The 27499-nt window shown below is 39.8% G+C and overlaps 2 protein-coding genes across 3 annotated transcripts; one reads left to right on the top strand and one right to left on the bottom strand.

Annotated features, from left to right (window-relative positions):
- Positions 1–2182: 2182 nt before the first annotated feature.
- gls2a (glutaminase 2a (liver, mitochondrial)) lies at positions 2183–23511 on the top strand. Of its 2 annotated transcripts, XM_008283674.1 has the most exons (19): positions 2183–2195; positions 8448–8763; positions 10850–10937; positions 12753–12874; positions 14800–14929; positions 15004–15083; positions 15215–15378; positions 15981–16039; positions 18591–18623; positions 18727–18785; positions 18864–18930; positions 19027–19077; positions 19304–19480; positions 19607–19738; positions 19916–20008; positions 20181–20242; positions 20935–21011; positions 21154–21217; positions 21339–23511. In XM_008283674.1, the coding sequence occupies exons 2-19, from the start codon at positions 8552–8554 to the stop codon at positions 21493–21495; spliced, it is 1827 nt and encodes a 608-aa protein (XP_008281896.1). In that variant the 5' UTR covers positions 2183–2195; positions 8448–8551; the 3' UTR covers positions 21496–23511. The 2 variants fall into 2 exon arrangements, with proteins under 2 accessions (XP_008281896.1, XP_008281895.1); XM_008283673.1 differs by lacking the exon at positions 2183–2195 and having other exon boundaries at positions 8438–8763.
- On the bottom strand, positions 23472–26893 carry spryd4 (SPRY domain containing 4). The gene is made up of 2 exons (XM_008283675.1): positions 26745–26893; positions 23472–24491 (listed from the first exon to the last, which is right to left on the bottom strand). Exons 1-2 carry the CDS (start codon positions 26875–26877, stop codon positions 23950–23952), a joined length of 675 nt encoding a protein of 224 aa, XP_008281897.1. The 5' UTR covers positions 26878–26893; the 3' UTR covers positions 23472–23949.
- Positions 26894–27499: the final 606 nt, after the last annotated feature.

Genomic DNA, 27499 nt, shown 5'->3' with positions numbered 1-27499 from the left:
GTCTAAATATTAGACATGCAGTAGCTTGGGTGAGAAGTGAAGGGATGGAGGAGACCCGGCTTTCAGTCAGTGGTGTGTTAAGTGTGTGATCCCAGAGACTTATGGCACCATGCAGTCAAACCCTCCAAAATCTAAGTGGAATCCAACGCGGGGCCCCAGCTGGCACTCTGCACCCACCGCGTCAGGGCAAGCACCGCGGTTTTATGTCCACTGTGCCTTGTATGGATCTTCGTATATTCCAAAATACCAGTCCTTCCCCCAGACCCCCTGTCAGGCTGAAACCCGAACCTCATCTCCCTCCCCTCAATCCAGCAGCATCGACTCTCCCAGGGATTTTTTTAACCCAAGTCCTCCTTCCTCCCTTGACCTGCTTGGCCTGGCCGGGCCAAGAGATGCACCTTCACTTTCACATTAAAAAGACAGCTACAAGCAGCAGAGCACAGGTCAAGCTCTCACTCAACTACATGTCACTGTGTGAGTGAATTAGGAAATCCCAGAGCTGAATTACAGTGTCATTCTGTGTGTTACAATGACCCCTATCTAATTTAATATAACAGCTCTCAGGTGGACGAGGCTTTAAAAAATGAAGCACAAAATACTAAGATGTAAGACGAATGCATTAGATTGTACATATACATGATAAAATTATGTTCTGTGAACTGATCTGATGCCAGCTACTGTCTTCAGAGTTTTCTACAGAGCTGGGCTAACATATATAAACAAAGTATGAATAAGTAAAACTATCTGACAGACCTAAAGCTAAGAAAGAAAATGTTATTACAACTTAATATTTTTCTCTAAAATAGGGTGACTTATATTTCTATTTAACTACACGTGTTTGAACCAGCAGATGAATCATTTCTTTCCTCTAACCAAAGCTATCAAGCTTTACCTGACTGTTAAATGCATGTGGAAAATATTCTGTGCATATTTTACATTTGGATCCTTGTGAGTAGACAAAACAAAGGTTAATGTTTCTACATTAATGAAGTGCTAAATTCTCAGGCCATGGGAACTCAACATTGGGTCAGCGAGGTTGTTTGTTTCAGTCTAGTCTCTTGGATTATGGATTAATCTGTAGACTTTAGACAACCTTTAAGTGTTGAGCCGACCAATCAGCAGCTATGTCACGTTCCCATTACAGTCAAACTTTCTGAGAGGCTTGTCTGTTCGGACAAAGACAATTAACAAGAGGTTGTGAGATCCAGTTAAAAGAACAACTCCACTGTGGCCTGTATAAAAGACAGAACTAAGTGTTCTACAATCAGCAATTAAATGTTAAGTTCATGCCTCCATATCATTTGTCTGTGTGTAGTTTAATTGTCCAGTATGTCTTTAACTGGGTTATTTACCTTTATAGCAACATTCCTGACAAACAGCACATATATGCCAGAATTATCTATTGTGAAGCTGAGCCAGAAGGGTGATGAAACGTCTGTGTGATCTTTATCATGTACCTCTCCGGTAGATAGGCCCAGGTGAGTGGGCTTGAAAGGGGGTCTTTGTCATGAGGAGAGGCACAGTAATTCCAGGGTCATGACCCTCCAGAGAGCTCCCCTCATTCCACATACAGGAAAGAAAGATTTGAAACCGACATCTTGCCTCTACCAGGTCTATGAGTGGGTTGGTATACTGGAATTACATTCAAAGCACAAGTTCTGAAAGCTAATCCAACATCAGCTTCAATTGCTTTGCTGAAAGCCATTAACATCTCTTCTTTTGTGCTTGAATTTATCCTCCTCTAATGTGACTATACAGTCTGTTTGTTATAGTTTGGTGAGTGCAGATGCTCCTGGTTTAAGAGGATTCTCAAGTTTTAGTGATTTCAAGTTTAACAAGACACAACCAGCGATTATGCTGATGAGTCCAGCAACAAAAACATTTCAGGAATTTAAACAGCCAGATTCCCAGCTGAATCAATAATCAGCATCTTTAAACACACGCACAAGTCCACAGTGCCATTCTGAACTAATACTCTGTCTGCTTTGCTATGTCAGGTCAAGTCATTGTTGGTGTGTCATGTAAAGAAAGATGAAGGTGCAGCTCAATTAGAAGGGGCTTTAACTGGGAGAATGACTGACAGCCTGTTATATCACAGCTGTTAACACTCGTACATCAATTTGGAAACAGTCTTCAGTCCTGTGAAACGACGACAAAACTGACTCATCTTGAAATACAAGTGTGATGATGAAAAGGTGAGACTACAAAGATCAACTGATTATGCCATGCCAGATGAAGCGACACCGATAATGTAGAGATGCCAAAGAAATGACTGCCACCGTTTATAGCACCCGAGAAGTGCTGAGAATGTATAACCACCAAACACGAGCACATCGGAGAGCTGTGGAGCAATCATTTGGCATTCATCAGTACAGTAGTGCTGCAGCACTCTTTAAAACGATGTTACAGTGATGTATCTGAATGCCAGTGCAACTTCAGCTACAGATCAGTATCAATGTACAGCAGGAATACTGTGTCCAGCTCAGCTCTACACATCCTCTTTCTCTGCTGCTCTGACTGTATACAGCCTTCTGCCGTCTCCCGGCACACACAATAGGCCTCTGTGTGCACGGCCCGCGGAATGCTGCGAGATGGCAGGGCAGTGGGATAGCTGCATGGTGAGGATGGGGGTTGGTGGGTGAGGAAGGGTGTGGAAGCTCGGGAGGATGAAAAAGGGGGGTGCGGGGGAGGAGGGCTGGTTTGAGTGGTAGGGGAAGGGGAAGAGATGGCAGTGACGGAAGGAGGGTGGTGATGAGGGGGCAGATCCTTCACGACTGTACGGGTGCAGCCGAGGCTCCAGGGGTCTAGAGGGTGTCTAGGTTTCGGCACAGTGACCGTAGCAGAGGGGTGGCTGTGGCCCGCTGTGTGCACACAAAGTGGTGATGGGAGGGCAGTAAGCACCCACCTGGGGGAGAGGAGAGTACGAACAGGCCAGTGAGATGAATGACTGTTTCACAATGTGTCCCATCTCTCATAAAAATTGACTGATGTAGATGTTGCAGTTGCAATTAATCAAAAGGGAGGGACAGATACAACTCTAGAGGCTACAAGACAGTCAAAGTGCATTGTTCCTGTGACAAATTCCCCATAAAAAAAGAAGAGAAAAAGGTGACTGAGAAATGAAGACAAATTCTGATAGAAAAAAAATGCAACAAATATTGAAACAGTGCATCTATTTATAATGAAACAAGACTTAGTAGTCATGCTGGTAGCCCCATGAGTCTGTATTGCTCAATACACATTTTAAAACAAAATTGCTTGTTCAATGAAAAAATTTTTAAAAAATTAAAAAAATCTATTCGAGAATAAATATAGTTTTGCATGAGGTTTGAGTGGTCATGTTATTGGCTACACCACAGGGCTTATTCACTGTAAAGAGACCTTTTTTGGTACATCTCACAGTCAAATTGTCAGCCTTAGACCTGGCTTTACTTTCGTCAGTTTCTGTGTGGCTGATCATTAAAATTCTCATGTGCCAATTTTTGGATGTTGAGGCATGGGCATTGGGGTTTGCAGATGTACTCAATAAAGGAGCTACTGTAGGCATACACATGACGTACAATTAACATACTAAAGTTAAGCATCAGGCTATTAGCACTAAAGCTACAGTGCATGAGAGAGTGACAGGCAGGGCTGTAGCCTGCAAAAACTCCACCAGCTGCTGTGGGGTAGTGGAGAAAAGTGGAGTCAGGAATTCAATCAGTAGTTTAAGAGGTAGGACTTATTTTTTGGAGACCATGAATATCCTCAGAGGCTGTGCCACATTTCACACAGAGAGCAACAGCATGTCATATTACTTCTTAAATGTACAGATAACTATGTTGCTATATGGAATGAAGATAAATATCAAACCAAAGACAAACAATGAATTAACTTCACCAATTTTTAAAAATACGTCATATTGTTATATATGTCGTCATGGAGGGCTGCAATGTGATTCCGTGGTTAGCACCATTGCCTCGCAGCAAGAAGGTTGCTGGTTTGTGTCCCGGTGGGGACACCCGGGATCTTTCTGTGTGGAGTTTGCATGTTCCCCCCCCTAACAGCATGGGTTCTTTCCAGGTTCTCCAGAGGTGTGAATGTGAGCATGCTTGGTTGTCTGTCTCTAAGTGTAGCCCTGTGATAGACTGGCGACCTGTCCAGGGTGTCTCCTGCCTTCACCCTAAGTCAGCTGGGATAGGCTCCAGCCCCCCTGCCACCCTAGTGTATAGATAATGGGTGTATAGATAATGGATGGATGGATGGATGGATGGATGGATGGATGTTATCATGGCTGCAGATTTACGTTCACTCACATGTCCATGGTGTATGTTAAAAGAGCATTTTGGTCATTGTACCATTCTCCTGCCCTGCTCTGCAGTAATCTTTCTTAGTGTAACAATGGTGTCCATGGTAGAGGATAAAATATATTCTTGCTCTGTGTGAAAATGTTAAGTGAAGCTAATAAAAGGCTGATGTAGTTAAATGTTCCTTCTTTGTACTTCTGTTCCTAGTCTGCAGCTCAGTCAGGAAACACACTCCAGAGAAACACAAAAAGAAAATTTCCTACTAAAAGGCCAGTAAATTTGGAATATAATCACTTGATTTGGTTAAATTTGATCAAGCCTCTTCTGAACATAAGCTTGCATTTTTTAGCACTGATCAAAGGCTGTTGGTTTTGTCCCACGTGTCACTTTAGAAAGGGATCACTTCAGGACCAGTAGACAGAAGGAATGATTCCAGTGACAAATACTGTGTCAGCTACATGGACACAGAATGACATTAAGACTTTTAGGTTGGGTTGTACTAACAAAGATTAGTCTAATCTGAGATTAGCTCCAGTAAGAGTTTTGCAAAAATAGGTTTAAAATGAGTAAATAAAGATTTAGTGTTAAGCAGAGCTCCACTGCATAATCTATGTTTACTGAATCCACATTCATTGAAGTAAACTGAAAATAAATACTGTAGTTGAATCTATATGGAAACACCTGCTTATCAACATTAAAATAAACTGATTAATGATTTTAAAATGAATTTGCATGTTTTTGGCGCCTAGTCAGTGTACAAGACGAGGAAAGCTGTGAGGGCCGAACGAGTCCCCATCCAGCCTCTGTAAACATTAAGTGGCATGAAATCTTCATCAGTAGCATAATTAAACTCAGTTGGGTTAGCATGTCCATTAACTTTCTTTGAGGACACTGATTATTTTACTTAATCCATTTCAAAAAGGCAGCCATTTGAAAAAGTAAACCTCTTCAAGTGTAAATTTAAAGTTAATACTGGATCACATTTTAAATTGGGGCGTTAAAGAGATGTTTGAATGGAATCTTTCTTAATTTGAAACTACTTAAAAAGTTTGGTGCAACATGAATTAAACCATGAACACTCTGGGTTTCTAAATGAATCCTTTTTTTGTGCAAACCCAGCAAAAGACTTCCAAAATCTGAACCTTTCATTTCACAGGGCTTCGCAAACAGTTCTTTGTTTTTTCTCATGCGGTGAAACATTTTTTAAAAATATACACCATAAACAGGCTATTTCATCCCAGGATGCCATGGCAGCCACTTTGGGAACTACTATTCTGTCTGTCGATAGATGCAGAGGTACATAGATAGATATGGTTATGCTCTGTTGTAATGAATACCAATCAGTGTAATAAGTGAAATGGATGGGAGCACCCCTTTGTGTGCATAACTGTGTGAGTAAGACTCAGTTTCGAGAAAAGATGAAATTCCTTCCACCCTGGGTGGCACAGGGATAATAGCCCTTATCCTTTCATTTAAGAGATGCAATAAACGATGCATTAAATCTCTACAAGCATTCAGTAGTCTCTAATAAGGAGCTTTGTTTCATTGCATGAACTGTTCCTATTTCACGCTTCTACTTAACATCAAAATATTACCATGTAGTCAGTGCAGCAGGCTTTGGGCTTAATTGAAACTGCAAATTGATTAAATTAAGATGTTTTATGTACTTTGTCTCTGAGGTAATTTTCAAACATTAGTGGTGTGTGGTAGCTTGAGAAGAATTATGCTTCAAGGCCTAGATGGGCTTTGGGTGATTTGGAAAAATAAGCATGTATCAGTCCTATAAAAATGGCAGTGTAATTGGTGTAATGTGGCCAGGACAGGCTGATAATGAAGATAAGTAATGCTTTTGAGTGTTTTAAACTGCTTCAGAACTAATAGACAGCTCTTACCTTGTTCATGACCACACATTTTCTTGTATAAACTATCTGTTCTAAATTTACTTTGAATAAATAGTCATAGCCTGCTCCTTTGGCCAGTTTTTCGATGCCTGCTTCCAACTTACATATGTTTTATGGTTCCAGCGTAGAATTTTTATCTGAATAATCCAAACAACTGCTCCAATCACATTTCAGCAGCTATTACTCCTTTTACTTCCTAAAATCCCTAAAACTGGCTGTCCAAAGTGGCCTCTAAGCCAGGGCTTTATCCAAACCTCCAGATTACTGAGCCTGAATCAAAGCACCAGACCCGGTATGTTTCTTTTCCTGTGTGAGGTGGAGGGGGGAAGAGGTTAAGTTTGTGCAGGCTTCGTGAGTGCAGTGAGGGGGGCTTTCTCACACAAGATGGAGGATGAAGGGACAAAGGTGGCATTCATTGGCCCAGGAATGGAAAACATTTTCTCCTGAAAACAGAGAAGCTACAACCGGCAGAGGTAGCGCAGAGAGGCCATGGGTTAGCATGCACCCCTTTGGAGAAGTCACATGCCGAGGGTTGCAGAAGAGACAACCAGGAGCTAGTGAGGCCTCGTTTATTTGGTAATGGAGATAATATCATGTCACCTTCTACAGTCTGCTTGGAAAGTGATACTGCACAGTCTGCAAGAATGAGGAAGGCTGCATGTCTAGATTGAACATGGGTGTGGTGGGTAATCACCACAGTCCTTCCCCTCCTGAATGATTTAAACTAACTTCATAAGAACTCACTGAGACACAAAACAGATAAAAACTGATATGGGTCAACGGCAGAGATTCAAATTTCTAACAGATTTTCTAGAATTAGTAAGACTAAGACTTTGCCCTACTAAAGTGTAGAAGGTATTGTTAGGCTCCTCAACGAGCATCTCACAAAACAGCTGACATCAAAGACAGGAAGCCGGGCCTCAAATTTTAAAAAAAAAAAAAAAGAGAGAGAAACAACAACATACAATAAAGTGTTTGAAGCCCCAGAAAACGTGCCAAGAGACTCTCTTGAGAGGAAGGATCTCAGACACAAGACTGTGATGTGTCCTCAACAAAACAACAGAGTTGGAGAACAGAGACTGACCTGAGTAGAGCGTCCTGGAGTGAGTACGCCACCTAGAGGACAACACAGTAAAATTTCAGTGCATCAGTGTGAGAAACTCACCATGGGGTGTCACCATCTCACAGCAGAAGACACGATTCTCTCATGACAACTTGAGAACTCAGTGATATTCATTATTTACAAGACAAGAACATGCATTTGATCTTTCACACCAGTCCATGTTTGAATGTAATTTTAACGACAGATTAAGTCCAACTACTGACAGATTTAAAATCATTCCTGTTGTCATGCTGACAGCTGACTTAGCAAAATGGCTATCACAATGGGGCACAGGTAGTTGAGATACAGGTCATGAAATAAATATTCTTTCTCAGAGAATTACAGAATACAGTAAAAAAAAACAAAAAAACAAACAAACAAAACTCTTATTATTATTGTTGTTGTTGTTGTGGTTGTTCTGATTAATGTTATTATCATCACTGTCATTATCATTAATACCAGTATTAATAAAAAAAACAGCAGAATAATAATAAAAATGTCATTTTTGTGGGTCTGCCAGAGAAAAAAGTAGTAATGTCCATTATTTAAACAGTATAAAAAGTTTCAGAAAAAAATAAATTACATTAATATTAATTATTACATTATTGATTAAATATAGGTAACACATATGAAAGTGAACAAAGTTACCTGTCACAATTGTAATTCTGGGCTTTCAGTTATTTAATTTCTGCAGTAACGGTTACATAAAACATTGTCCTGGCATACGTCCACTGGTTCAAGGCCAGTTTAAGTTAAATGGTTCAGCTCTGACAGTAAAAGATAAGGTTTGTTTATTAACTTTTCATAGGTTTATTTATTTAATCTGAGATAACGCTCAAATTTGGCCTTCTGTGTTGCCATGTTCATTTTTCCTTTCTAGTTGGAATGCATTGCTAGTTCTGAATCACATTTTTTGGAAGATCATTGAATGAGAAAAAGCTAAGTAGGACCATGGCTGAAGTATGAAAGTGATTACTCCCCTTTTTTTCTTAATCAGTCCAAATAGCAGCGGTAGTCATACCTGGTAAGCTAAACCAAACACCAACTTCATGTCAGTAGCTGCTGGTTATTGAACCCACCTGCTGCCTGTGTCACAGCACCGCCCCCAAGCAACAGCCTGTACTTGATCTAGTCTGAAGACAGCAGCTGCTATTAAAGCTCCGAGGACCAAGGGGCTCTGGTCACAAGTATCTCTCAGGACCAGCTACCGGGGAAAAAATAAACTCCTCTGAATAATTAAAGATTGAGCCCTACTTATCACAATGCATTGCCTGAAAAGTCTGAGGACAGCTAACCCGGGAATCCTGCAGCTATTTAAAAATGCAGGGATCTCCGCCAGACTGGGAGCTGACAGCATTGTTTTGTCCAGGACTCAGCAACCTGTTTCTCTCCCCTGCTGGGCTGCAGCATCACCCCACACCCACAGAGCCTTTCATCAGCAGCAGAACCCTGATGAGGACCAAGGACACTCCAAGTAGGTCACAGCAGGCTACCACCAGTTTTAATCCAACATATTATCCAATATTTTCATTCATAGTTGTCCAACAGTACTCCCAGAATATACAGAGAGCTAAAGCTGTCTGCTTTGGCTAGCTTTAGCTTCCTAACTGTCTTGTTGCCATAATTCAAGCTACTACTAACAGCTAACCAGTTATGAAGTAAAATGTCTACTTCTAAAGCAGTATTTAGAGTTAAACTTACAGGACAAGTTTTGTGAAGTACACTGAGATGATTGACATGAATTAATAAACAATAAAAACTCCAGTTAGAAGACAGTTGAAGCTAGCTTACCATAGCTTAGTATAACTACTGGAACACGTGGGAAAGTAGCCTGGTCCTGTCTATCATTTAAATAGCAGTAGTGATAATAATATTATCAATTTGTAACAATAATAAATAAAAACATGTTGTGTGGTCGTTTTTATGGGGTCTAGTAGAGTTTCCTGGGCGACAATTTCTTGGTTGGTGTAGTCATTTCCAACTGGTTGCCTGGCAACCTCAGATTAATGACACCCATCTATAAAATTAGTGCACCAAGAAACAGTCCAACAACTGCTGCTTATAAAACCACAAATGTTCCTTTTCTAGGCAAGTTTTATTGGTGTTGTTGTTGTTTGTGAAGGTAATAAAGTGTTTAATTAGTAAGTTGTAGTGATGCTAATATGCTGTTTTGTTTGTTTAGCTTTAGGAAAAGAAATGCTAACTGGTTCCCATTTAGCCCAGTGTTTATGCTAAGCTAACTGTTTTCTGTTCTGGGCTAGTAATGTAAAGGACGGGCATTACCACAAAACATTTAAAAAAATATATGGAAACCAGAATAGTCTATCAATATGAAATGAAGCAAAAATCTCACATATTTACTGTTACTAACTTCCCAAAGAGAAGGTTTTGTCCTTTTCTGTGTCACACGACTGTAGCTGTTTATCTTTTTAATATTAATATGAACTGCTATCAGACAAAACAAGGCTGTTAAAGATGCCACCTTAAGAAAATTCTAATGACCATTTTAACTATTTTCTTTCATTTGTTGATAAAATTATAATTAATTAATCAAAAAAAATCTTCAGATTATTTCATAATAAAAATAATTGTTAGTTGCAGCCCTGTTGTCTTTATCTACTTCTTTAAAAGCTGCTAATATACTATAATAAATAATATAATTTAAAAAATATGCAATTACTTATTACGGTGAACGCATTTTCAATAGACCTCATTATTTAATTGCTGCCAAATTACTTTAAGATTTGAGGCCTTAATGAATAAATGTCCTTTCATTATTCTCTGTTAATTGCTTCAATGCATATGAATGTAAACATTTTAGTTTTTAGTAGTTTAGAAGTGTGTTGATGTGAAGTTCTCTGATCTAAAGAGATCATCTCTGCACACGTGCACACACAGAAGAATGTCCATGTGTGATATGATGCCTCCATCCACTTTCAGGCCAATGCACAGGACAAGACTCTTTATTGGTAGTGTCAAAGCTTTGGGCACTTTGGGCAATAATCAGCTCATTCATATTGGCATATAGATTAAGCGAGTTGATAAACAAGCAAATTTCATTTAAAAAAAAACAACAAAAAAATGAAGTGTTTTAAATTATATTGTTGACAGAGCAATTGATTTACATGTAGATGCATACAATTTGAGTTACAAATTACTAAAAGTTGGCAATTGAAAATTACATTCTGCCATTCTACTTTTGTATTTTTCTGCCCCTTTTTGTAAAAAGTTTCACTATCATTAAAATTGACAGTATCGGTAAATCAAATTTAAAATACAAGCTACAGATTTGTTGTTTGCAGGACCTGAACAACTATATCACATGATATACATAAAACTGTGTCTAATTATATTATAGACACATGCAGTTATGGCTTCTCTCATAGACTAAGTGTATTTGAAGATCTAGGCCAATAGCTGCCTGCTCACCATTATTTTCCACTGCTGGCTCTGTTGTTGACATAAACCTTGACACACTTCTAATGGTTTTGACTTGATACATTGGAGCCTGTCCAACTTTAAACATCACAACATATTATGTGTGTTGTTTGCTTTGACAGAAGTAGGTTGATGTCCAGTATGGAGGACCTACTTTTCTACACCATCACTGATGGCAAAGAGATGATCCCCCTCTCCGAGTTCATCTCTGTGAGTAAACAATACATTCACACTTCCTCTGTAAAGTCAAAACAAGGACCAAGGACTTGTTTGACACCAAACCCGTAACAGCTGTGGCTGATATTAACAAGGATCCAAGTACATAAACAAATACATTCTCCTACAGCACAACCACGATTCCCAAAAGCACCCTTGACTTCAGTTGAATTAACCTTGGTGAGCAACAGCCCGCAACAGAAATCCAGAGTGTGTCCTGCTGACTGCAGGGTCCAATTTAAAAGGTGTTTAGGGACTTTCTTATGTAATGGGTCTAAATATAGGAGGTGTGATACGGAGGTAATTACCATCAGAGAGCAACATTCATTTCTCACATTGAGGATTAATTATTTTTGGACTTTAATTCCAATCATACATGACATTTTTGACATTATATTTGCAGATTTGAGGATAATGTCAAAAGTTTAAAGGCATTTAATTAAAGAATCAGAGGCTAAGTGCTTAAGACTTACAGTACAGACCTCTTTGTATGTGGGCCCGAACAGACACATGACTAAAAAGATGTCAAGCTTCTGTAAACATGTGCCACATGTCCTCCACCCCACATGCTCAGAAAATGAACATAGACGCTGATGCGCATACACTATGAGGTTTAAAAAAAAAAAAAAACAACTTTTAACTGTGATAGGACTTTTTAGACAGTCAGACTTTAAAAGGCTGACATCTGGTGACCTCGGTGTCTATGGCAACTCAGTCATTTTGAAACAAAGCAAGCATTTAGGAGAAGAGACGTGTGTCAACACAGGTGGCGTGTTGTTACACCACAGTTGACTGGATGTGTTTGTCGAGATGACCCAGGCAGGAGATTGGTGGTCAGAGTTAGTCAGTATACTTACATGAAATTACTAAAAACAAAACATTTATTCCAACAGACTTATAGTCAACGTTCAAGAATATTTTTTGTTTGAAAAGTAACTAATTCTGACAGCCAGAGTTGGGATAAGGGAAATTTCTCTTTCAATTATGAGACTATCCAGACTGTCAAACTTACTTTTATAAAATATAATTATTTCCCTGCTTAAGATAAAGATATCAGGCATGTTAGGTAAATACTGAAAGTGAGCAGAGATGATCATGTTCACGGAAAACTAATTTTATATTCTCTAAAAAAGCTTAAATTGTAGTTAAATTGATAGATTGTGCTGTAAGTGAAAATTAAAAATGGTTTTGTCTATGAAAGTAGTACTAAAAGCTCTAAATGACAATGTAGAGAGTGTATTTTGTTTGTATTGTTATTCCATTTGTGAAGGCAGAACTTTGCGCACACCTAAATGGGAAAAAAAAAAAACCTACTCACACAGTCAGTAGAACTCTAAAATAAGCTCAGGAACACTATGCGCACAAGCCTAACTTTAACATCCCCTGCCCTGCAGCTGAGAATCACTCACAGGCATTCAATAACAGTAAAAGCAAGTGTGCAGCCATGTGTTTGGTCTGTTTGCTCACTGAATCAGTTATCAGATGAGATGAGTCAAAAAAGCACGGGAGCCTCTCTGGTCAGGACAGTCATGCACATGGAGTCCCCAAAATAGACACACGTGGGTTATACGGTGACTGTCTTAGTGTGACCTACAAGAGGGATTCCAGTGATCTGCTCTATGCCTGTATTTCCTCCTTGGTCCCATGTGGGCACACCTGAGGCTTTAAAAGTCCCATAACAATGTGTTCCATCTACACGTTTGATATTTATTACATAAACAAGACTCCAGGTATCTAAATGATCATTTATGTCACCCTCCTTTCCTCCCTTGTGTATTAATTTGCTCAAACACATTCCCCACTCTCCAGGCTTTAAGAAAAACAGGATTGTTGACATCTGACCCTCGACTCCGTGACTGTGTCCGTCAGATGCGACAATCCACACGTGATTCTCCTGGGCCGGTCATGATGGACAAGAAGCTCTTCAGAAGGTGAGAAAAGCTTTGTTTATTTATGGAGACATAGTTATGCACACAGCTACACAAAGGGCAACATTTAACTTTTCCCTGCACGTGAAAAGTAGGCATTGCATATGTTTCCATAAACAATTCTTTCAGTGCTGCATAACCAGTAAAATATGTTGTTTATTCAAAAGTTGTTTCAAGTAGACGTTCATAAAAGCACAGAAGTATTAAATTGTGCAAAAGTATAAAGTTGGGTTTGCTTCATGCTTTCTTGTTACGTAAAGAAGGTAATCTGTGGTCAGTGCTATTTGAGTCTTAGAGACTGACAGGCACAGGCGTTTTATGGCTGACAGCTGCTCCTAACCAAGTTCACATACATGCATGCCAGCCAAAGGCGTAGCGGTTGCAGGAAGACACAAGGGTCTCTGGAGCTGTTAATGAAAGGTCATAATTCTGGTTGAGCTCCAGACTTTGGCAATTACATTAGTAGGCTCAACAGATCTGTAAGTGCCATAAAGACTACTGACCAAGTAGTATCATTTCCTAACTGATAAGTGTAATTCACTCAGACTCATCCATTGGCCTGGAACAGTGCTGGGTTACACAGTCTAGCTATCTCAGCCAAACCTAATTGGCCATATCCGACTTTCTTTGCTTGTTTTCTTAAATTTGTGAGGTTATCCATTCCTAAAGAACACTCAAGAGCACGCTATAAATACGCCACTAGAAATAGAGAGTGCTATCTTCTATTTTTTTTTTTTTTTTTTTTTAGGAAATGACCCATATGAATAATACAAGCTCTCCCCACTCTCTTTTCCTGGTGTCCTAAAACCTCACGCTAGCATCTCCTTGGATCAGGGAGGACTCTGGGCCAGATATTTTAGTGCAGACCAGCTGTGAGAGAATGCGCATACTTTTCCTTGATAGCATGCGGCACTGCTGAACACTTACAGCAATAAAAATCTATAATATGTGCTGATAAAGGCAGGGTTGTTTACCCCTTTAGCTGGGTGTTCATTGGCCTGAAGCAGGTCCCATTGAATCCAATGTGGTGAAAATATTATAAAAGCACATTAAGGTTGACCATTTTAATGAAATGTAAATTGTCAATCAGAATCATTCTTAGTGATGGCAGGCTTGTACCACAGAACCTGCTGTTCTCAGTAATTCTGAAAATATTAAGCCATACAAGTAGAACCAAAACTCAGTATAAGCTAGTTAATTGAACTGTTAGTTTACTGACAGGGCTGAAATTAGCTATACTAGCCTGGTGAGCTTGCAAACAGTAAAACACTCTAAATACTTTGTCATGTAAAGCAGAAGACTTTACAAATATTAGTAGATTCTTATCAGATTTACTTTTGCCATTCAAGTTTAAACATTATCTTGGACTTGAAGTTGAGATGTGTTTGTTCATCTCACCCATATGACTAAAAACACATCTTTTTTTATTTTAGAGAAGGGAATCTCATTTTGTGTACACCATCACCATTATATTGAATAACAGACCCTTTTCCACTGTGCAGCTATAAATAATAAATTTATTGAAATGCATTTATCTGCTTCAGTTTCAGAGTCCAGACATTGTGCATGCTGCCTTCATGTTATAGTAATGCCTTAGTGGCGCTTCTGCTTGAAATATAACAGAGAAATTGTTAATGTTGTTAGTAACATCCGTGCTTTTCGTGCTGTGATAATTTAAAATGTCCGATATTACAGGCTCGTTATTATCAGAGTTACTCACTGCCCTCAAGTTTTCCTGTCGTCTTGATTTTGAAATGTGGTTGTTTGGCTCTTTCTATGAAAGTGTTGGTCTTTTGGGGATGATTATTTGTCGCAGGATTATTCAGAGTAACCAGGATGATGTCTCGGGAAAGACTTGTTGCTGTTATGTTTTTTAAATACAATGCAAGGCTTTAGGTCTCCTCAGTCAAACCTTTGTCTTCTTTTAGGTGTGTGGGCAACAACATTATGTTACTGACTAAGGCTTTCAGGAAAAAGTTCATCATCCCTGACTTCCAAAAGTTCACCCACCTGATCAATAAGATGTATGACAGTGCACAACAGCAGGAAGGAGGACAAGTAAGTAACCTATTAACACACTGATTTAGTGTTAGCTCGTGCAATTTAACACTGTCTTCCATGTCTTTATGCAGGTAGCTGATTACATTCCTCAGCTGGCCAAGTTCAGCCCTGATCTCTGGGGAGTCTCTGTGTGCACAATTGATGGACAAAGGTGCAGTAATAGCTCTTCTTTATCGCATCTTTTCATCCTTAAACCTCCACCGTGTGTACTGCCATGCTAACCCTCCACCGCTCCACACCTTGTGTTTCTGTTCTTCTCCATTACATGCTCATGTCATGCAGACACTCAGCAGGCGACACCAAGGTTCCCTTCTGTCTGCAGTCGTGTGTGAAGCCTCTGGAATATGCCATCGCCGTGCACGAGCTCGGCAGTGAGCATGTTCACCATTTTGTGGGCAAAGAGCCCAGTGGATTCAAGTTCAACAAACTGTCACTAAATGAGGAAGGCAAGTGATTTGTGTAATCACCTCCAATCATGTTCTCCGCAAAAGAACACACAGTACCGGTAATGCAATACTGAAATACCCAAACACTGTTGCTCCTATTCTACTCAGCGACAGTTGGCAACAGCTGCACACTCTGTGTGAGTAGGTTACTTGAAAGATTAGATTCACACATGGCATTAGAGGAAAAAAGATCTTCAAACATTCATTGTTACAGAATGTGGTGAACTGCAAAAATGTTTTATGGAATATTTCTCACCTCTGAAGATTGCGTACAGATCGTATCTGCCCCTAGCTATTGAGAAACTTGAGCTGTATTGTAACAGTACTGGTTGTCAGCAACAGAGCAAACATAAGATCTAAGCAAATGTTAATCTTGGCCACTTCTAGCTTGATTGCGTATGATTTTGTCATCTCACATGTGTCGCCATTTTCTGTAATATACTAAGCTCTGAAGCAAACTGGATTGTACTGCATGTGCTCTGTTCATTGGTGATGTTGCATCCAAGTCCCACAGATAAAATATACCCTCTAATCGCAGCAGCTTATTGCTCTTGTGGTTAGGGACAAGTCAGTGATAACATGCTCTCATTTTTTTTGTGCAGATAAACCACACAACCCCATGGTGAATGCCGGCGCGATCGTCATCAGTTCTTTAATTAAGGTAAAATCTAAAGGCTTTTTAGAACTGAAGCAATAATATGGTGATAGATGTGTAGTGAAACATCCATCCATCCATTATCTATACACCACTTAATCCTCACTAGGGGTCATGGGGGCTGGAGTCTATCCCAGCTGACTTAGGGCGAAGGCAGGGGACACCCTGGACAGGTCACCAGTCTATCACAGGGCTACACTTAGAGACAGACAACCAAGCACACTCACATTCACGGACAATTTAGAGTCACCAATTAACCTCAACATGTTTTTGGACTGTGTGGGAGGAAGCCGGAGAACCCGGAGAGAACCCACGCTGCACGGGGAGAACATGCAAACTCCACGCAGAAAGATCCCGGGTGTCCTCACCAGGACGTGGACCGACGACCTTCTTGCTGCGATGCAACAGTGCTACCAACTGTGCCACCTTGCAGAACATGTACTGTTTCCATTTTAGACTATACTCAACTAGGGAATGTTCTCACAACATTGGCTATAATTACCTATGAAGATATAGGTTTTAATCCAATGTTAAAAGATCATTTTAAGGATAATTATTATATCAAATAATGATCCAAAAAGGAACAGTTAGGGTCTTTAGAGAACGTCATCCTACTTTTAAAGAACATTCTGGGAAGTTAAAGAACACTTCTCTCTGAAAACATTACTAAAAATTGCTCTCTCTTTTTTTTTTTTTTTTAGAATTAAAGAAATCTAGGTGGTTGCACACAAAAAACATTACAAAGCTGACTGTTATTATATTATTGAGGATATCAGTGCAAAACAAAGAATGGCCTCTCAGAAAGTGGTCGGCCATGGCCAAAAATAGGTTCTCTGTTTTAACCACAGATATTATTTATGTTTTTCCTCTTCAGATATTACAGGGTGGTATAGTTTTTTGCTCTAGCCTCTCCAAGATTCAAATACAGTTCAAAGAGCTACTATTTCTTCAGAAGTCTTCAAATGAAACAATGAAAAAACTCAGAAACCAGACAGGAAAAACGATGTTGTTTATTTGTTCCACCAGTAGAACAAGTTCCACTTACACAGCTCAGTTTATTTTTATTCTTTTGCTTCCTTAGCAGAAGCAGGAAGTTAAGTTAAAAAAAGAAAAAAAAGGCGCAGCGGCCCGTTTCACTAAACTCCAAACTATTTGCAACATGAGATCACATTCTTTTACATCAGGTTTGACACATAACAGTCATCAAAACATTTGTCATGTTACTCATACGTGACCAGAAAAGATCCCCCCTCTACCACTATTTGCAGTTTGTGTGTAAGCTGTGCAAGCAAATCTCTTGTGGCTCTTTTTTTTCTTGAACATTTAAAGTAAAAACGTGTGACAGTGTTTATATTTGTTACACAAATGTATCACTGGGCTGTCTTCAAGTAAGGAGCCAGATTTTGCAGTTTTTTTAAAAGATGAAACTGCTACTGTTGTTTTTCCACCATCGAAAATGCCAGGAAAGAGCATTTTTACATAATCTGGGCTGAAAATCACTGTGCAAACTAACTTTTGAAGCATGACGTCAACAATGGGTATCTCATGTTGAATCACTCATCTATTGGCTGGATACTGTGTTTCCTTAGCTCCTGGACTATGGTCAGCATCATCTGACTGACTCCCATTAACGTTTTCTGTGAGCTTTGCCCTTATTCTAACAAACTTGCGAGAGTGGATATTAGCCAAATATGGTCATGTGGAGTCTTTTTTGAAATGTCACAGCTGACTGTAGAGATGCATGGGGCCTCTTATCAAATGTGGGTCAAGTTCATCAGCAAGAGATTGACTTTGTGTTTGGGCTTGACAGCAGGGGCGTGTGTGTGCTTCTGGCCAATTACAGTCGGTAGAGCAGAAGGTGTGTTAGCCACCCTCACATGTGCGTTGAGGGGGGCAGTGTATTTATGTGTACACCATTTGTATACTGTATTTGCACATGACTCATGTGTATATATAGTCAGGAGCTTTACATTTTGTCCTTAGGAAAAGAAAATGAAAGGCTAAAATTTGCTAAGTGTTGCCTTTTACTTTCTGCAACATTCATGCGCTGCTTAGAATAGCTGCCCACACAGATTTTCAATGTCACAATTTTATTTATCATCCTTAAAAAGTACTTATCATATCAGGGAGCACACCAGAAAGAAACTACCTGGAAAGATGTAAAATCCAATGTTTTATTGGCTATGAGGTTTTAGCCTCAGGTCTTCCCTTCGACTCACATGAACATCTGATGTTATACTTAACCTTTCTAGGTAGTCGTAAAATACGAATGTGACTGCGAATCCTTTTTGGTAACTTTACAACTTGGTAATGATCCTTTCCTGGTCCGTGAAATTCAATCAGAGCTATAGACAGCCCCCAAGCAGTGAGCACATCGCCATGTGGACCGACACACTCAACGACAACATGTACACATCATGTATTGACAGCCCCCCCTCACAATTAGACTGAACTATGCTTCAGTGTCAAAGTACTTAAACACTGCCATCTATAGGGACTTATAGCACCCTGTAAAACTGGCATCAGAAAATGATTTTTGTTCTCTTTCTTTTTACAGCCTAGTTCAAATAAGGCTGAGAGGTTTGACTATGTAAGTAAAAGTTTTCCATTTTCATTCTTTTTATAAAAAAATAAAAAAAAACTTTTTCATTTGAGTCCCTACTTACTAATATCTAACTATGATGTTATTGCAGGTGATGGAGTTCTTGAAAAGCATGACTGGTACAGAGTACGTGGGCTTTAGCAATGCAACGTGAGTATTGTGCTTCAAGGAATGCAAGGCCATCGTTAGCATGAAATGCCACTTTTCATACTTACACTGTTCATGCAGCTTCCAGTCAGAGAGAGAGACCGGCGACAGGAATTATGCAATTGGTTATTACCTCAAAGAGAAAAAGGTGTGTTTTTCATTTAATAACAATCATTTCAAGCACTTGTTCGAGTTTTCCTAATAAATCATCAGTCTGTCCTGACTCTGATATTAATTCTTGCAGTGCTTTCCTGATAATGCAGATATGATTGCAGCCCTGGACTTTTACTTTCAGGTACGACTGTCTTTAAAGTGGTTATAATCATTATTTCTATTCGTCGCTCTATCGGAGCGGCTCCATGTCAGCGTTTACCAGGTTGATTCAGACTGAGATGTCTCAATAACTGTTGGACAATAATAAATAAATGCATACATACATACATACATGCATGCATGCATGCATACTTACATACATACATAACTGTTCAAGTCTACTCAAATGTCAAACTTTTTCCTTCCAGTTGTGCTCCATAGAGATAACCTGTGAGTCAGGAAGTGTCATGGCTGCCACACTGGCCAACGGCGGTATTTGTCCAATCACAGGTGATCGCGTGCTGAGCGCTGAAGCAGTTCGCAACACCCTGAGTCTCATGCATTCATGCGGCATGTACGACTTTTCCGGACAGTTTGCCTTCCATGTGAGTCCCTTTTTTTTCAGTATGCTAATCTGTTTAAAAGCATTTTTGGCCGTACTGCAGGAGCGGTAGAAAGTCATGAGATGTTGGATCCAGACCTCAGATGTCTCATTGTTTCTCCTTATTCAGGTGGGCCTGCCTGCTAAATCTGGTGTTTCAGGTGCTGTACTGCTGGTGGTTCCAAACGTCATGGGTATGATGTGTTGGTCCCCGCCATTAGATCGCCTTGGAAACAGTGTTCGTGGCATTCACTTTTGTCAGGTATGTTGTTGGTCATTTCTAACACACATACAGTGAGGTGTAAGCATCGAGCATCAAGTCCACTTAAATTAAAGAAGTTCAGTATTTTACATTTTTGACGTGCTCTTAAGAAAAAAATATGATAGATGTGATATTATTTAATGTCTCTTATGCATTTTCCAACTTTTTATTCACTAGGAACTTGTCTCTCACTTTAACTTTCACAATTACGACAACCTGAGGCACTTCACTAAGAAACACGACCCAAGAAGACGATCAGATGAGGATCCAGTAAGTTCAGTGTAACAAGTGGAGATATTGAAATACCCTCAGGCTATTAAGAAACATAGTGACTCCCTGTGGTGACTTAAAATATGAAGACTTAGAATAGCACAGGCACAATGATTCTGTAAAACGTTTTAGAACTGTCTGCTCTTATAATATTTCCCTTTTAACCCACTAGAACAAGTCAGTGGTAAACCTGATGTTTGCATCATACAGTGGTGACCTCTCTGCTCTGAGGAGGTAAGTCAAAACACAAACAGTGTCTTTCAGTTTTCATTGTAGATGTGTACAATTTAAAATTACACTTATTTGCTTTCTTGCCCAGAGTGTCATAAGAGGATTGATAGTGCTTTAATGTCTGTATGGTAAATATAAAGCTACACAGTGGCCTGTTAGCTTAGCTTAGCATAAACACTGTCAAGAAGGAAAAAGAGCTACCATTTCTCTCTCAGAAGTTTCTTCTACGTAACATTTAATCCTGTTTGTTTAATGGGTACTTGTGTTTAGGAAGTCACTGCACCTGGACAAGAAATAGTCCAGCATGTAAACCCTTGTACAAACCACAAATTGTTATGCTTTACTAAATACGCAAAGTATAGCAAATATCATAAAGAGATGCTGGTATGCAGAGCCAGCCTAACTGTGTTCTTGGTTTCCAGCCAATGGTTATAAATGTTGTCTTTATGCTATGCTAAGCTAACAGTCTAGTGTTTCAACAGACAGTCATGTGATGGTCCAAATCTTCTCTGCAAGAGAGTAAATAATCAAATTAACTATTTCAACTAAGAGTTCATTCAGTGCCTTTCAAAACATGTTCAATGTCATTTAATAGTTATTCACTTACAATTGTCAGAATAATCGACTCCATGCAGTTTCTGACAGGTCAAGTTACAGTAATTTTTCCATGTATGATGTCGTCTTTGCCCCTCCAGGTTTGCCCTTTCAGCTGTGGACATGGAGCAGACAGACTACGACTCTCGCACAGCGCTGCACATTGCTGCCGCAGAAGGTGTCACTTCATTATCAGTTCATTCATTCCTCAACAATCTCAGCTTTGGCATTAAAGCACTGAATGAAATATCACATTTACATCACAACGTTCCGTTTTCTGTTATGCTTTGACAATGGATTTTCTCACATTTTTTCTTCAGGTCAGCTGGAAGCTGTGGTCTTTCTCACTGAAATATGTAAAGTAAACCCCCACATGAAAGACAGGTAGGGATTTAAACATGAACTCATTCATGTGTTAATAGTTTGGCAGTAGTGGAATAAATCCATCTCCATAATACTAACCATGACAATCCATCCATCTCCATCTCACGCTGTTATCTATCAGATGGGGAAACACACCCCTGGATGACGCCATGCAGTTTGGCCATGATGTCATCGTTTCAATCCTACAAAAGTACCAGCGAGTGTGCACTGACAGCAACTCACCAAGCAACACAGAGGAGCAGAAAGACACAGTGGATACAATGAAGAGCATTGTTTAAACCACAGGGGATCATGAGGGTTTGTAATGCAAATGAGTATTTTATTACGCACCTGAGAGGAATGAAAGGACACAGGGTGATTGAGAGACGTGATGAATGAATGAATTGATCTTATATGGTATGGTCAAAAATGTTCTATATTTGTGTGAGCATCATACTTTAAACTGCTGAAAAACAATGCCTTTCTGTGGACCGAAGGTTTGGTCAATAATGTATTAATGAAGCACTAATATTAACAAGCAGCGTGTTGCTTGTGTAGAGGAAAATTATAATAATGTATACCATGATTTGGTTTGCATTGAATTATGAATGAACTGCATTTGTGCTCAGATAAATGCTACTGATAAGAGCTACTGAGATGTAAATATATAATATATTGTGCTTATTTATTTTTATCATGTTGAAATGTTGTATATTCTGCTTAATTAGTATGTTATTTCATTAGAGAGGGGCTATGCTTCCTGTGGATTAACTATACATATTCCCAAAGCTACGTTATGAATTATTCTCCTTAGACGGGTGGTGATTTAGCTGCATTTGTGTCTTTAACACTGAAAGTACTGTTACATTCATGCTTTTACATGCACATTGGTATTTAATTTTGATCATATTCAGGGTATGGGCTTCATGTGGAACATGAAAAACCTGTTTTTTCAGATTCCTGTACACATGCACCATTGCACATTTATATTCAGTTGTGTCTTGATTTATCATCATCTCAGCTGTTATTTACCAGCAACCGTTACAGTATTAAGGTTTTACCAGGTATTTTTTAGGTTTTTCAAAACCACAGTAACATCTTGTCCCAGTAGACCTGTTAATTGAGGCTCCAGTTTATTCACTGCCGATGCACTATGCAAATGTGGGTTTTAATGCCCCAGCATCATCAACAGCCATGACCAGAGGCATTATGTTTTTGGTTTGTCCATCTGTCCACATGTCTGTCCATCCCATACTTGTGAACTCGATATTTAAGGAATACCTGGAGGGAATTTTATTCAGATTTACCTCAAGGATGAACTGATCACAAGTCAAAATTCACTGTGACCTTACAAAAATGCATTTTTGGCTGTAGTTTAAGAATTCATACAATAATTATGAAAATACTTCACATAAATGTCTTAATAGGAGGACATTTTATATCCAAAAAGTCAAAGATCATCACAATATTCTGCAAAAACACTTTTCTGGCTTTCATTCTGCCCTGTAACTCAGGAACAGAAGGGGAGGATGTGAACATATTTCAAATTGGGCCTGATACTGCATTGGTGACACTCATCTTGGTTGGCTACCTGTGCTGATTGTGTTGATCTTCCAGGCTGCCAGGCTGAAGACATGTGTGCAACAGCTACTTCTTTTAATTTGTTGCTTCTTTGCAGCAACATCTGTATTTGAAGCATTGTCTGCTGTCATCACTTCGACTTTATGTCCTATCAGAATAAGCCTTTTGGGCCAATTATGTGAGCACACAGTAGGACTTTCTCTGTTCTTTGTTTCCCCGAGTGAATAGATACACTACATGTATTATGAGAGCCTGGAAAGACATGGATGGAAACTGCAACTTGACTTGGTTTTATTTTGAAAGACTTCCTCTTCCTCTTTTATTGGTTGTGTGTCAAAAAAAAATAATACATCTGTCACATGCTTGGAACAATACAGATTTGGGTATAAACAAAACTTCAGTTACAAGGTATGCAAAGAAGTGTTACAAACTCAACACAGATGTGTTTAAAGTTACACTTTCTCAAATGAGAAATGCTTGTTAATATGCAGCCTACTAAGATGACTGTATTGTGATATATGTGCAACGTCATTGTGTTAAAAAAATGTAATGTTCTAAAGTTTAGTCATCGTAATTGATGTATTTTTCATTATGCTTTATTTCATTTAACTGGCAGTGAAATTACTTATCTCTTCACAAGGCTTTAGTCACTGTAAACATCATGCAGCTGTAAATGAAAGAATTGTAAAAGCAGTTTCAGTGAAGGTATTTTATTAAACAATATAAAGTATGAACATGAGATTGACTTTTTTTTTTTTTAATGATTTAAGCTTGATAACGATGGTTAATGCCAGAACATTCAGTGTAAAAAAAACAAAAAAAAACAAAAAAAAACCTGGCAGCTCTCAAAACCAACCACACATCCTTTTCACATCCATTAGTCTGAGAGGTAATACATGATATGCTCAAAAACAGCATCTGTGATACGATTGCCTGAGGCTTGATGACAGACAGAACACAACGTGTGAACTTGTGTTGTTAAGAGACATGATGATTAGGTGGGCAACAGAAAATTAACCATCACCTGTAATTAAGCTTTAAATGATTCCCTAGGAAGACATTGCTTTCTGTCCTGCACAGTTATTACAGATACTGTTGTGATGCCACTGCACCAAACCCAGAGTGATGCCCTTTACGGCCAACGCAATCATCACTTCATGGCTGATCCCGCTTCACTTCAGGCCTTCAGGCACCTCCAGACCAGAGTGTGTGAGCAGCTCCCCGTCCCAAAGTCCAAACGCAGGGCAAAGAGGAACCTTGAACTGAGCCCTGAGGGTGTGAATGATCCTGGGCTTCTCGACGTCCACCAGCGCCAGGAGGCCTGCTTCATAGTCAAGCAGGATCCCTAAACGGTCCGGCTTGCCCACCAGCGTCACGGGAACTATTTTATTGCTGGTCATGACAAACCACTTCCGCTGAGCATAGCCAAACACCCAGGAGGAGCTGTTGGTGCCCACGCAATCTTCTCTGGACATCTGCGCCTCAGCCACGCCGAGACGAAATTCTTGAGACTTTTTCACTGTCACCTCCCAGTAGTGTCGTCCGCTGGTGATCTTCCCGTCGCCAAACACAACAGCCCAGTCTCGGAAGCGCTCTGGGTTGTCTTGCACGTGGCTTGGGTCCAGGCCCAGAATGCGGTAGATGACGCCTGTGTCTTTCTTGAAGAGGTCCAGACTGCTGTGGGCTGTTCGCTCATCAAGTCTAAACTGCAGATCTGCAGAGAAAAACAACAGATGACTTTTCAGTTGGATATCTAGTAATTAAATCCTAACTGGAGTTTGTGTTAACATTCATTATTTATAGGCTGGACTTGGAGCACATCAAATCTCTCATAAAACCAAATAAACCGGTGTTAATCAGAATGGTGGAAGAAAAGTTTGTACAGTTATTTTTTTCCAACCAACAACCATTGTTGCAGGTGGGCCTAAGCAAAGGATGTCGCTTCAGTGTTTACTCAAAATTGTTGTAGGGGAACATTTGCTAGGAGGTCAGCACTATGATTAAAATGGATTAGTAACTGCAAAAAATAAAAAATACTGCAAGATCCAAATCCTCTGTAATACTGAAACACAGGGGTGTCTAATCCTGGTCCTCGAGGGCCAAGTCCTGCATGTTTTAGATGTTTCCCTCTTCCAACACACCTGATTCAAATAATCAGGATCGTTATCAGGCTTCTGCAGAGCTTGATGATGAGCTGATCATTTGAATCAGGTGTGTTGGAAGAGGGAAACATCTAAAACATGCAGGACTGTGGCCCTCGAGGACCAGGATTGGACACTCCTGCTCTAACATTTTCAGTGTAGTAAGCTGCTGCAAAGAGCAGTTTTTGTTGTTTTCAGTTGCAAAGAAAATGGTAACATGCAGATAGCAAAAAAGAAGGACAAAGGCGCCTGAAATGAACCACCAATGGCAGGCTTATAGCCATATCCTACTTGGCTCCCTTATCAATGTTCAAAACAATCCTACTAAAACATCTATGATCCATTATGAGCGAGCAACACCACAACAGAGGAGCTAGTGAGTTCGCCTACTTCTTCCTTTCTGCATTCTGTGACTATAATTTGGTGTTTGCTGTGTTTTCTCCATTACAGCAGCTAACGGGGACACAACACCATTGACGGGACCGAAATGAAACACACTGCTACACTGAATAAAATATGTATTTTCTGGGTTTGAGAGCTGTTGGGAAATTTTAGTTAATGTAAATGCACATGTCAATTAAATATATAACCGTCTAGTCGTTTTTAAACATTTTAATGGGGAAATGTTACATTTTTATCTTTAGGTAATCCTAAAAACCTGATGATTCTCAGCTTTAGCAATAATGCGAGCGTTGTACTAAAACATTGCGGTGAAGACAGGGCTAAAATAAAAGGCAAAGCTCTCTATTTACCCATTGACCTACTTTCCAGCCTTCACCTATGGTCATGAGCTCTGTGTAATGACTACAAGAATTAGATCACAGACACAAGCGGTTTCTGGTTTTCCCTGTAGGGCAACTGGGTTCAGTCTTACAGAGACTGAGGAGCTCAGACATCCGGAGGGAGCTTGAACTAGTCACTCCTTCACATATAAAGGAGCCAGCTGAGGTGGTTTCTCCTAATTAGGATGCCTCCTGGGTGCCTTGCTTTGTAGGTTTTCTGGGCACTGGGAGGAGACTCTGGAATAGACCCAGAACTCACTGAAGGGATTACACATCTCATCTGGCCTGGGAACACTTTGGGATCCCCCAGGAGGAGCTGAGGAATGAGACATGTGGCATGTCCTGCTTAATTTGTTGCCTGTGACCTTACTCTGAATAAGCAGAAGAAGATGCACGTATTGATGAAGTTGTGAAGCTTCTAATTCCTTCCCCATTAATCTATTGTAAATTATCTGGCAATGCAGCACAGTTTGTCATAAATAAAGGATACGGGCCCCACTTTTTTTCTTGTGTGAAGGAAAGGAGCTTCTGTATGTTGGCACAAAAAGCGACTTCTCACTTCAATTCATAATCACTGCAGCACGTCATGTGACTGCAAAGTCATCTGAGCATCGCAGCCATATGCATGCATTATCGGACACGCTGCCACCTAGTGTGTTTCTATGCGATTTAGTTAAGGCTTTAAAGCCCCATTCAGCCAGCAGTGTCCACTAATAGTATGAACCTTATTTAACTCCAGTTTTCACAAAGATACATGCGCAATTTAGACTACACAGATAGCTATGAGTCTAAAGCTTCTCTGGCGTGTTTTTTGTTTGTTTTGCTTTAACGATAAATTGACGCTTCCTTCGTTATTAAGCCATTTACAGACCTCGTTGTCGCAACAAGTAAAAAATAAATAAAAATAAACATTTGTTTAAAAAAGGTAAAAGGCTACAACTATAGCAAACCCTAGTCATTAGCAGCCATGCTGTGAGGACACTGACCTCTGAGGCGTTCACACAGAAGCAAACATTTCTTTAACTGCACGGAGCGTCAACTCACTGTTTCCCGTCGATGTGGAGATGTAGCATCTTCTGTCCGGAAGACTGACAGCCCGCCTGGGTCTGGCTGACAGAGAGGACACGGTCCGTCCTGCCAGGCGACAGAGACGCGCTGCACTGACGGCCGCAGCCATGTTTTTTTTTTTCCCTGCTGCTGCTCACGTGTTTCACTTCCGCCTGTATTTATACGTAGCAGCGGCTCACAGCTCCGCCCCCTGCAGGCCTGGAGAGGAAGTGCTGCTGACAGGATGACCATCAGCACCACGGACAGCAGCCAGAGCTGACTCCAAATGTGCAGCACCGCATAGAAAGCGCACAAAATTCAAAGCATTATAATGTGAATATGATCAAATAAGTACTACAGATATTTAACATGGAAATTACATCAGTAAAAAAGTTTATGACATCCAAAAAGCATCTAGACATAGATAGGACGGTGCAGTTTTGAAAACACTGTACTCAAATATACTCAACAAAAATCAGTATTTATTGCTCGAGCACAAGGCCTCTCCACATGAAACAACCAAGTAGGGTAAACCAGGGAAAGATGCCCCCATAAGAAACAATGTCTATTTTCTTTAAAATGTAAACAATTTGTGCTTAAGTAAACAAATTTAAAAGACTAGACTACTGCTTTGTTATTATAAAAACACATTTTGACAAAAGGGCTTGACCTGAGGAAGGCTTTCCTTTCAACATGGAGTTTCTTTCCTCACAAGTCACTTTGAGCAATACAGACCTGTTGCCTATGAATAA

Source organism: Stegastes partitus, unplaced genomic scaffold (genome assembly GCF_000690725.1).
Source record: "Stegastes partitus isolate 25-593 unplaced genomic scaffold, Stegastes_partitus-1.0.2 Scaffold323, whole genome shotgun sequence".
Classification (NCBI taxonomy): domain Eukaryota; kingdom Metazoa; phylum Chordata; class Actinopteri; family Pomacentridae; genus Stegastes; species Stegastes partitus.
Note: the sequence above shows the minus strand (reverse complement) of the source record. Positions and strands in the feature narration are given on the sequence as shown.

What these genes read in the sequence shown, in the direction of transcription:
- spryd4 (XM_008283675.1), bottom strand. Translation starts at nt 26,877, where the DNA reads ATGGCTGCGGCCGTCAGTGCAGCGCGTCTCTGTCGCCTGGCAGGACGG. An exon ending in CTCCACATCGACGGGAAACA is followed by an intron (nt 24,492 to 26,744) that starts GTGAGTTGACGC and finishes TTTTCTCTGCAG; the next exon opens with ATCTGCAGTTTAGACTTGAT.
- gls2a (XM_008283674.1), top strand. Translation starts at nt 8,552, where the DNA reads ATGCATTGCCTGAAAAGTCTGAGGACAGCTAACCCGGGAATCCTGCAG. An exon ending in AGGCTGAGAGGTTTGACTAT is followed by an intron (nt 18,624 to 18,726) that starts GTAAGTAAAAGT and finishes ATGTTATTGCAG; the next exon opens with GTGATGGAGTTCTTGAAAAG. An exon ending in GACCTCTCTGCTCTGAGGAG is followed by an intron (nt 20,243 to 20,934) that starts GTAAGTCAAAAC and finishes TTGCCCCTCCAG; the next exon opens with GTTTGCCCTTTCAGCTGTGG.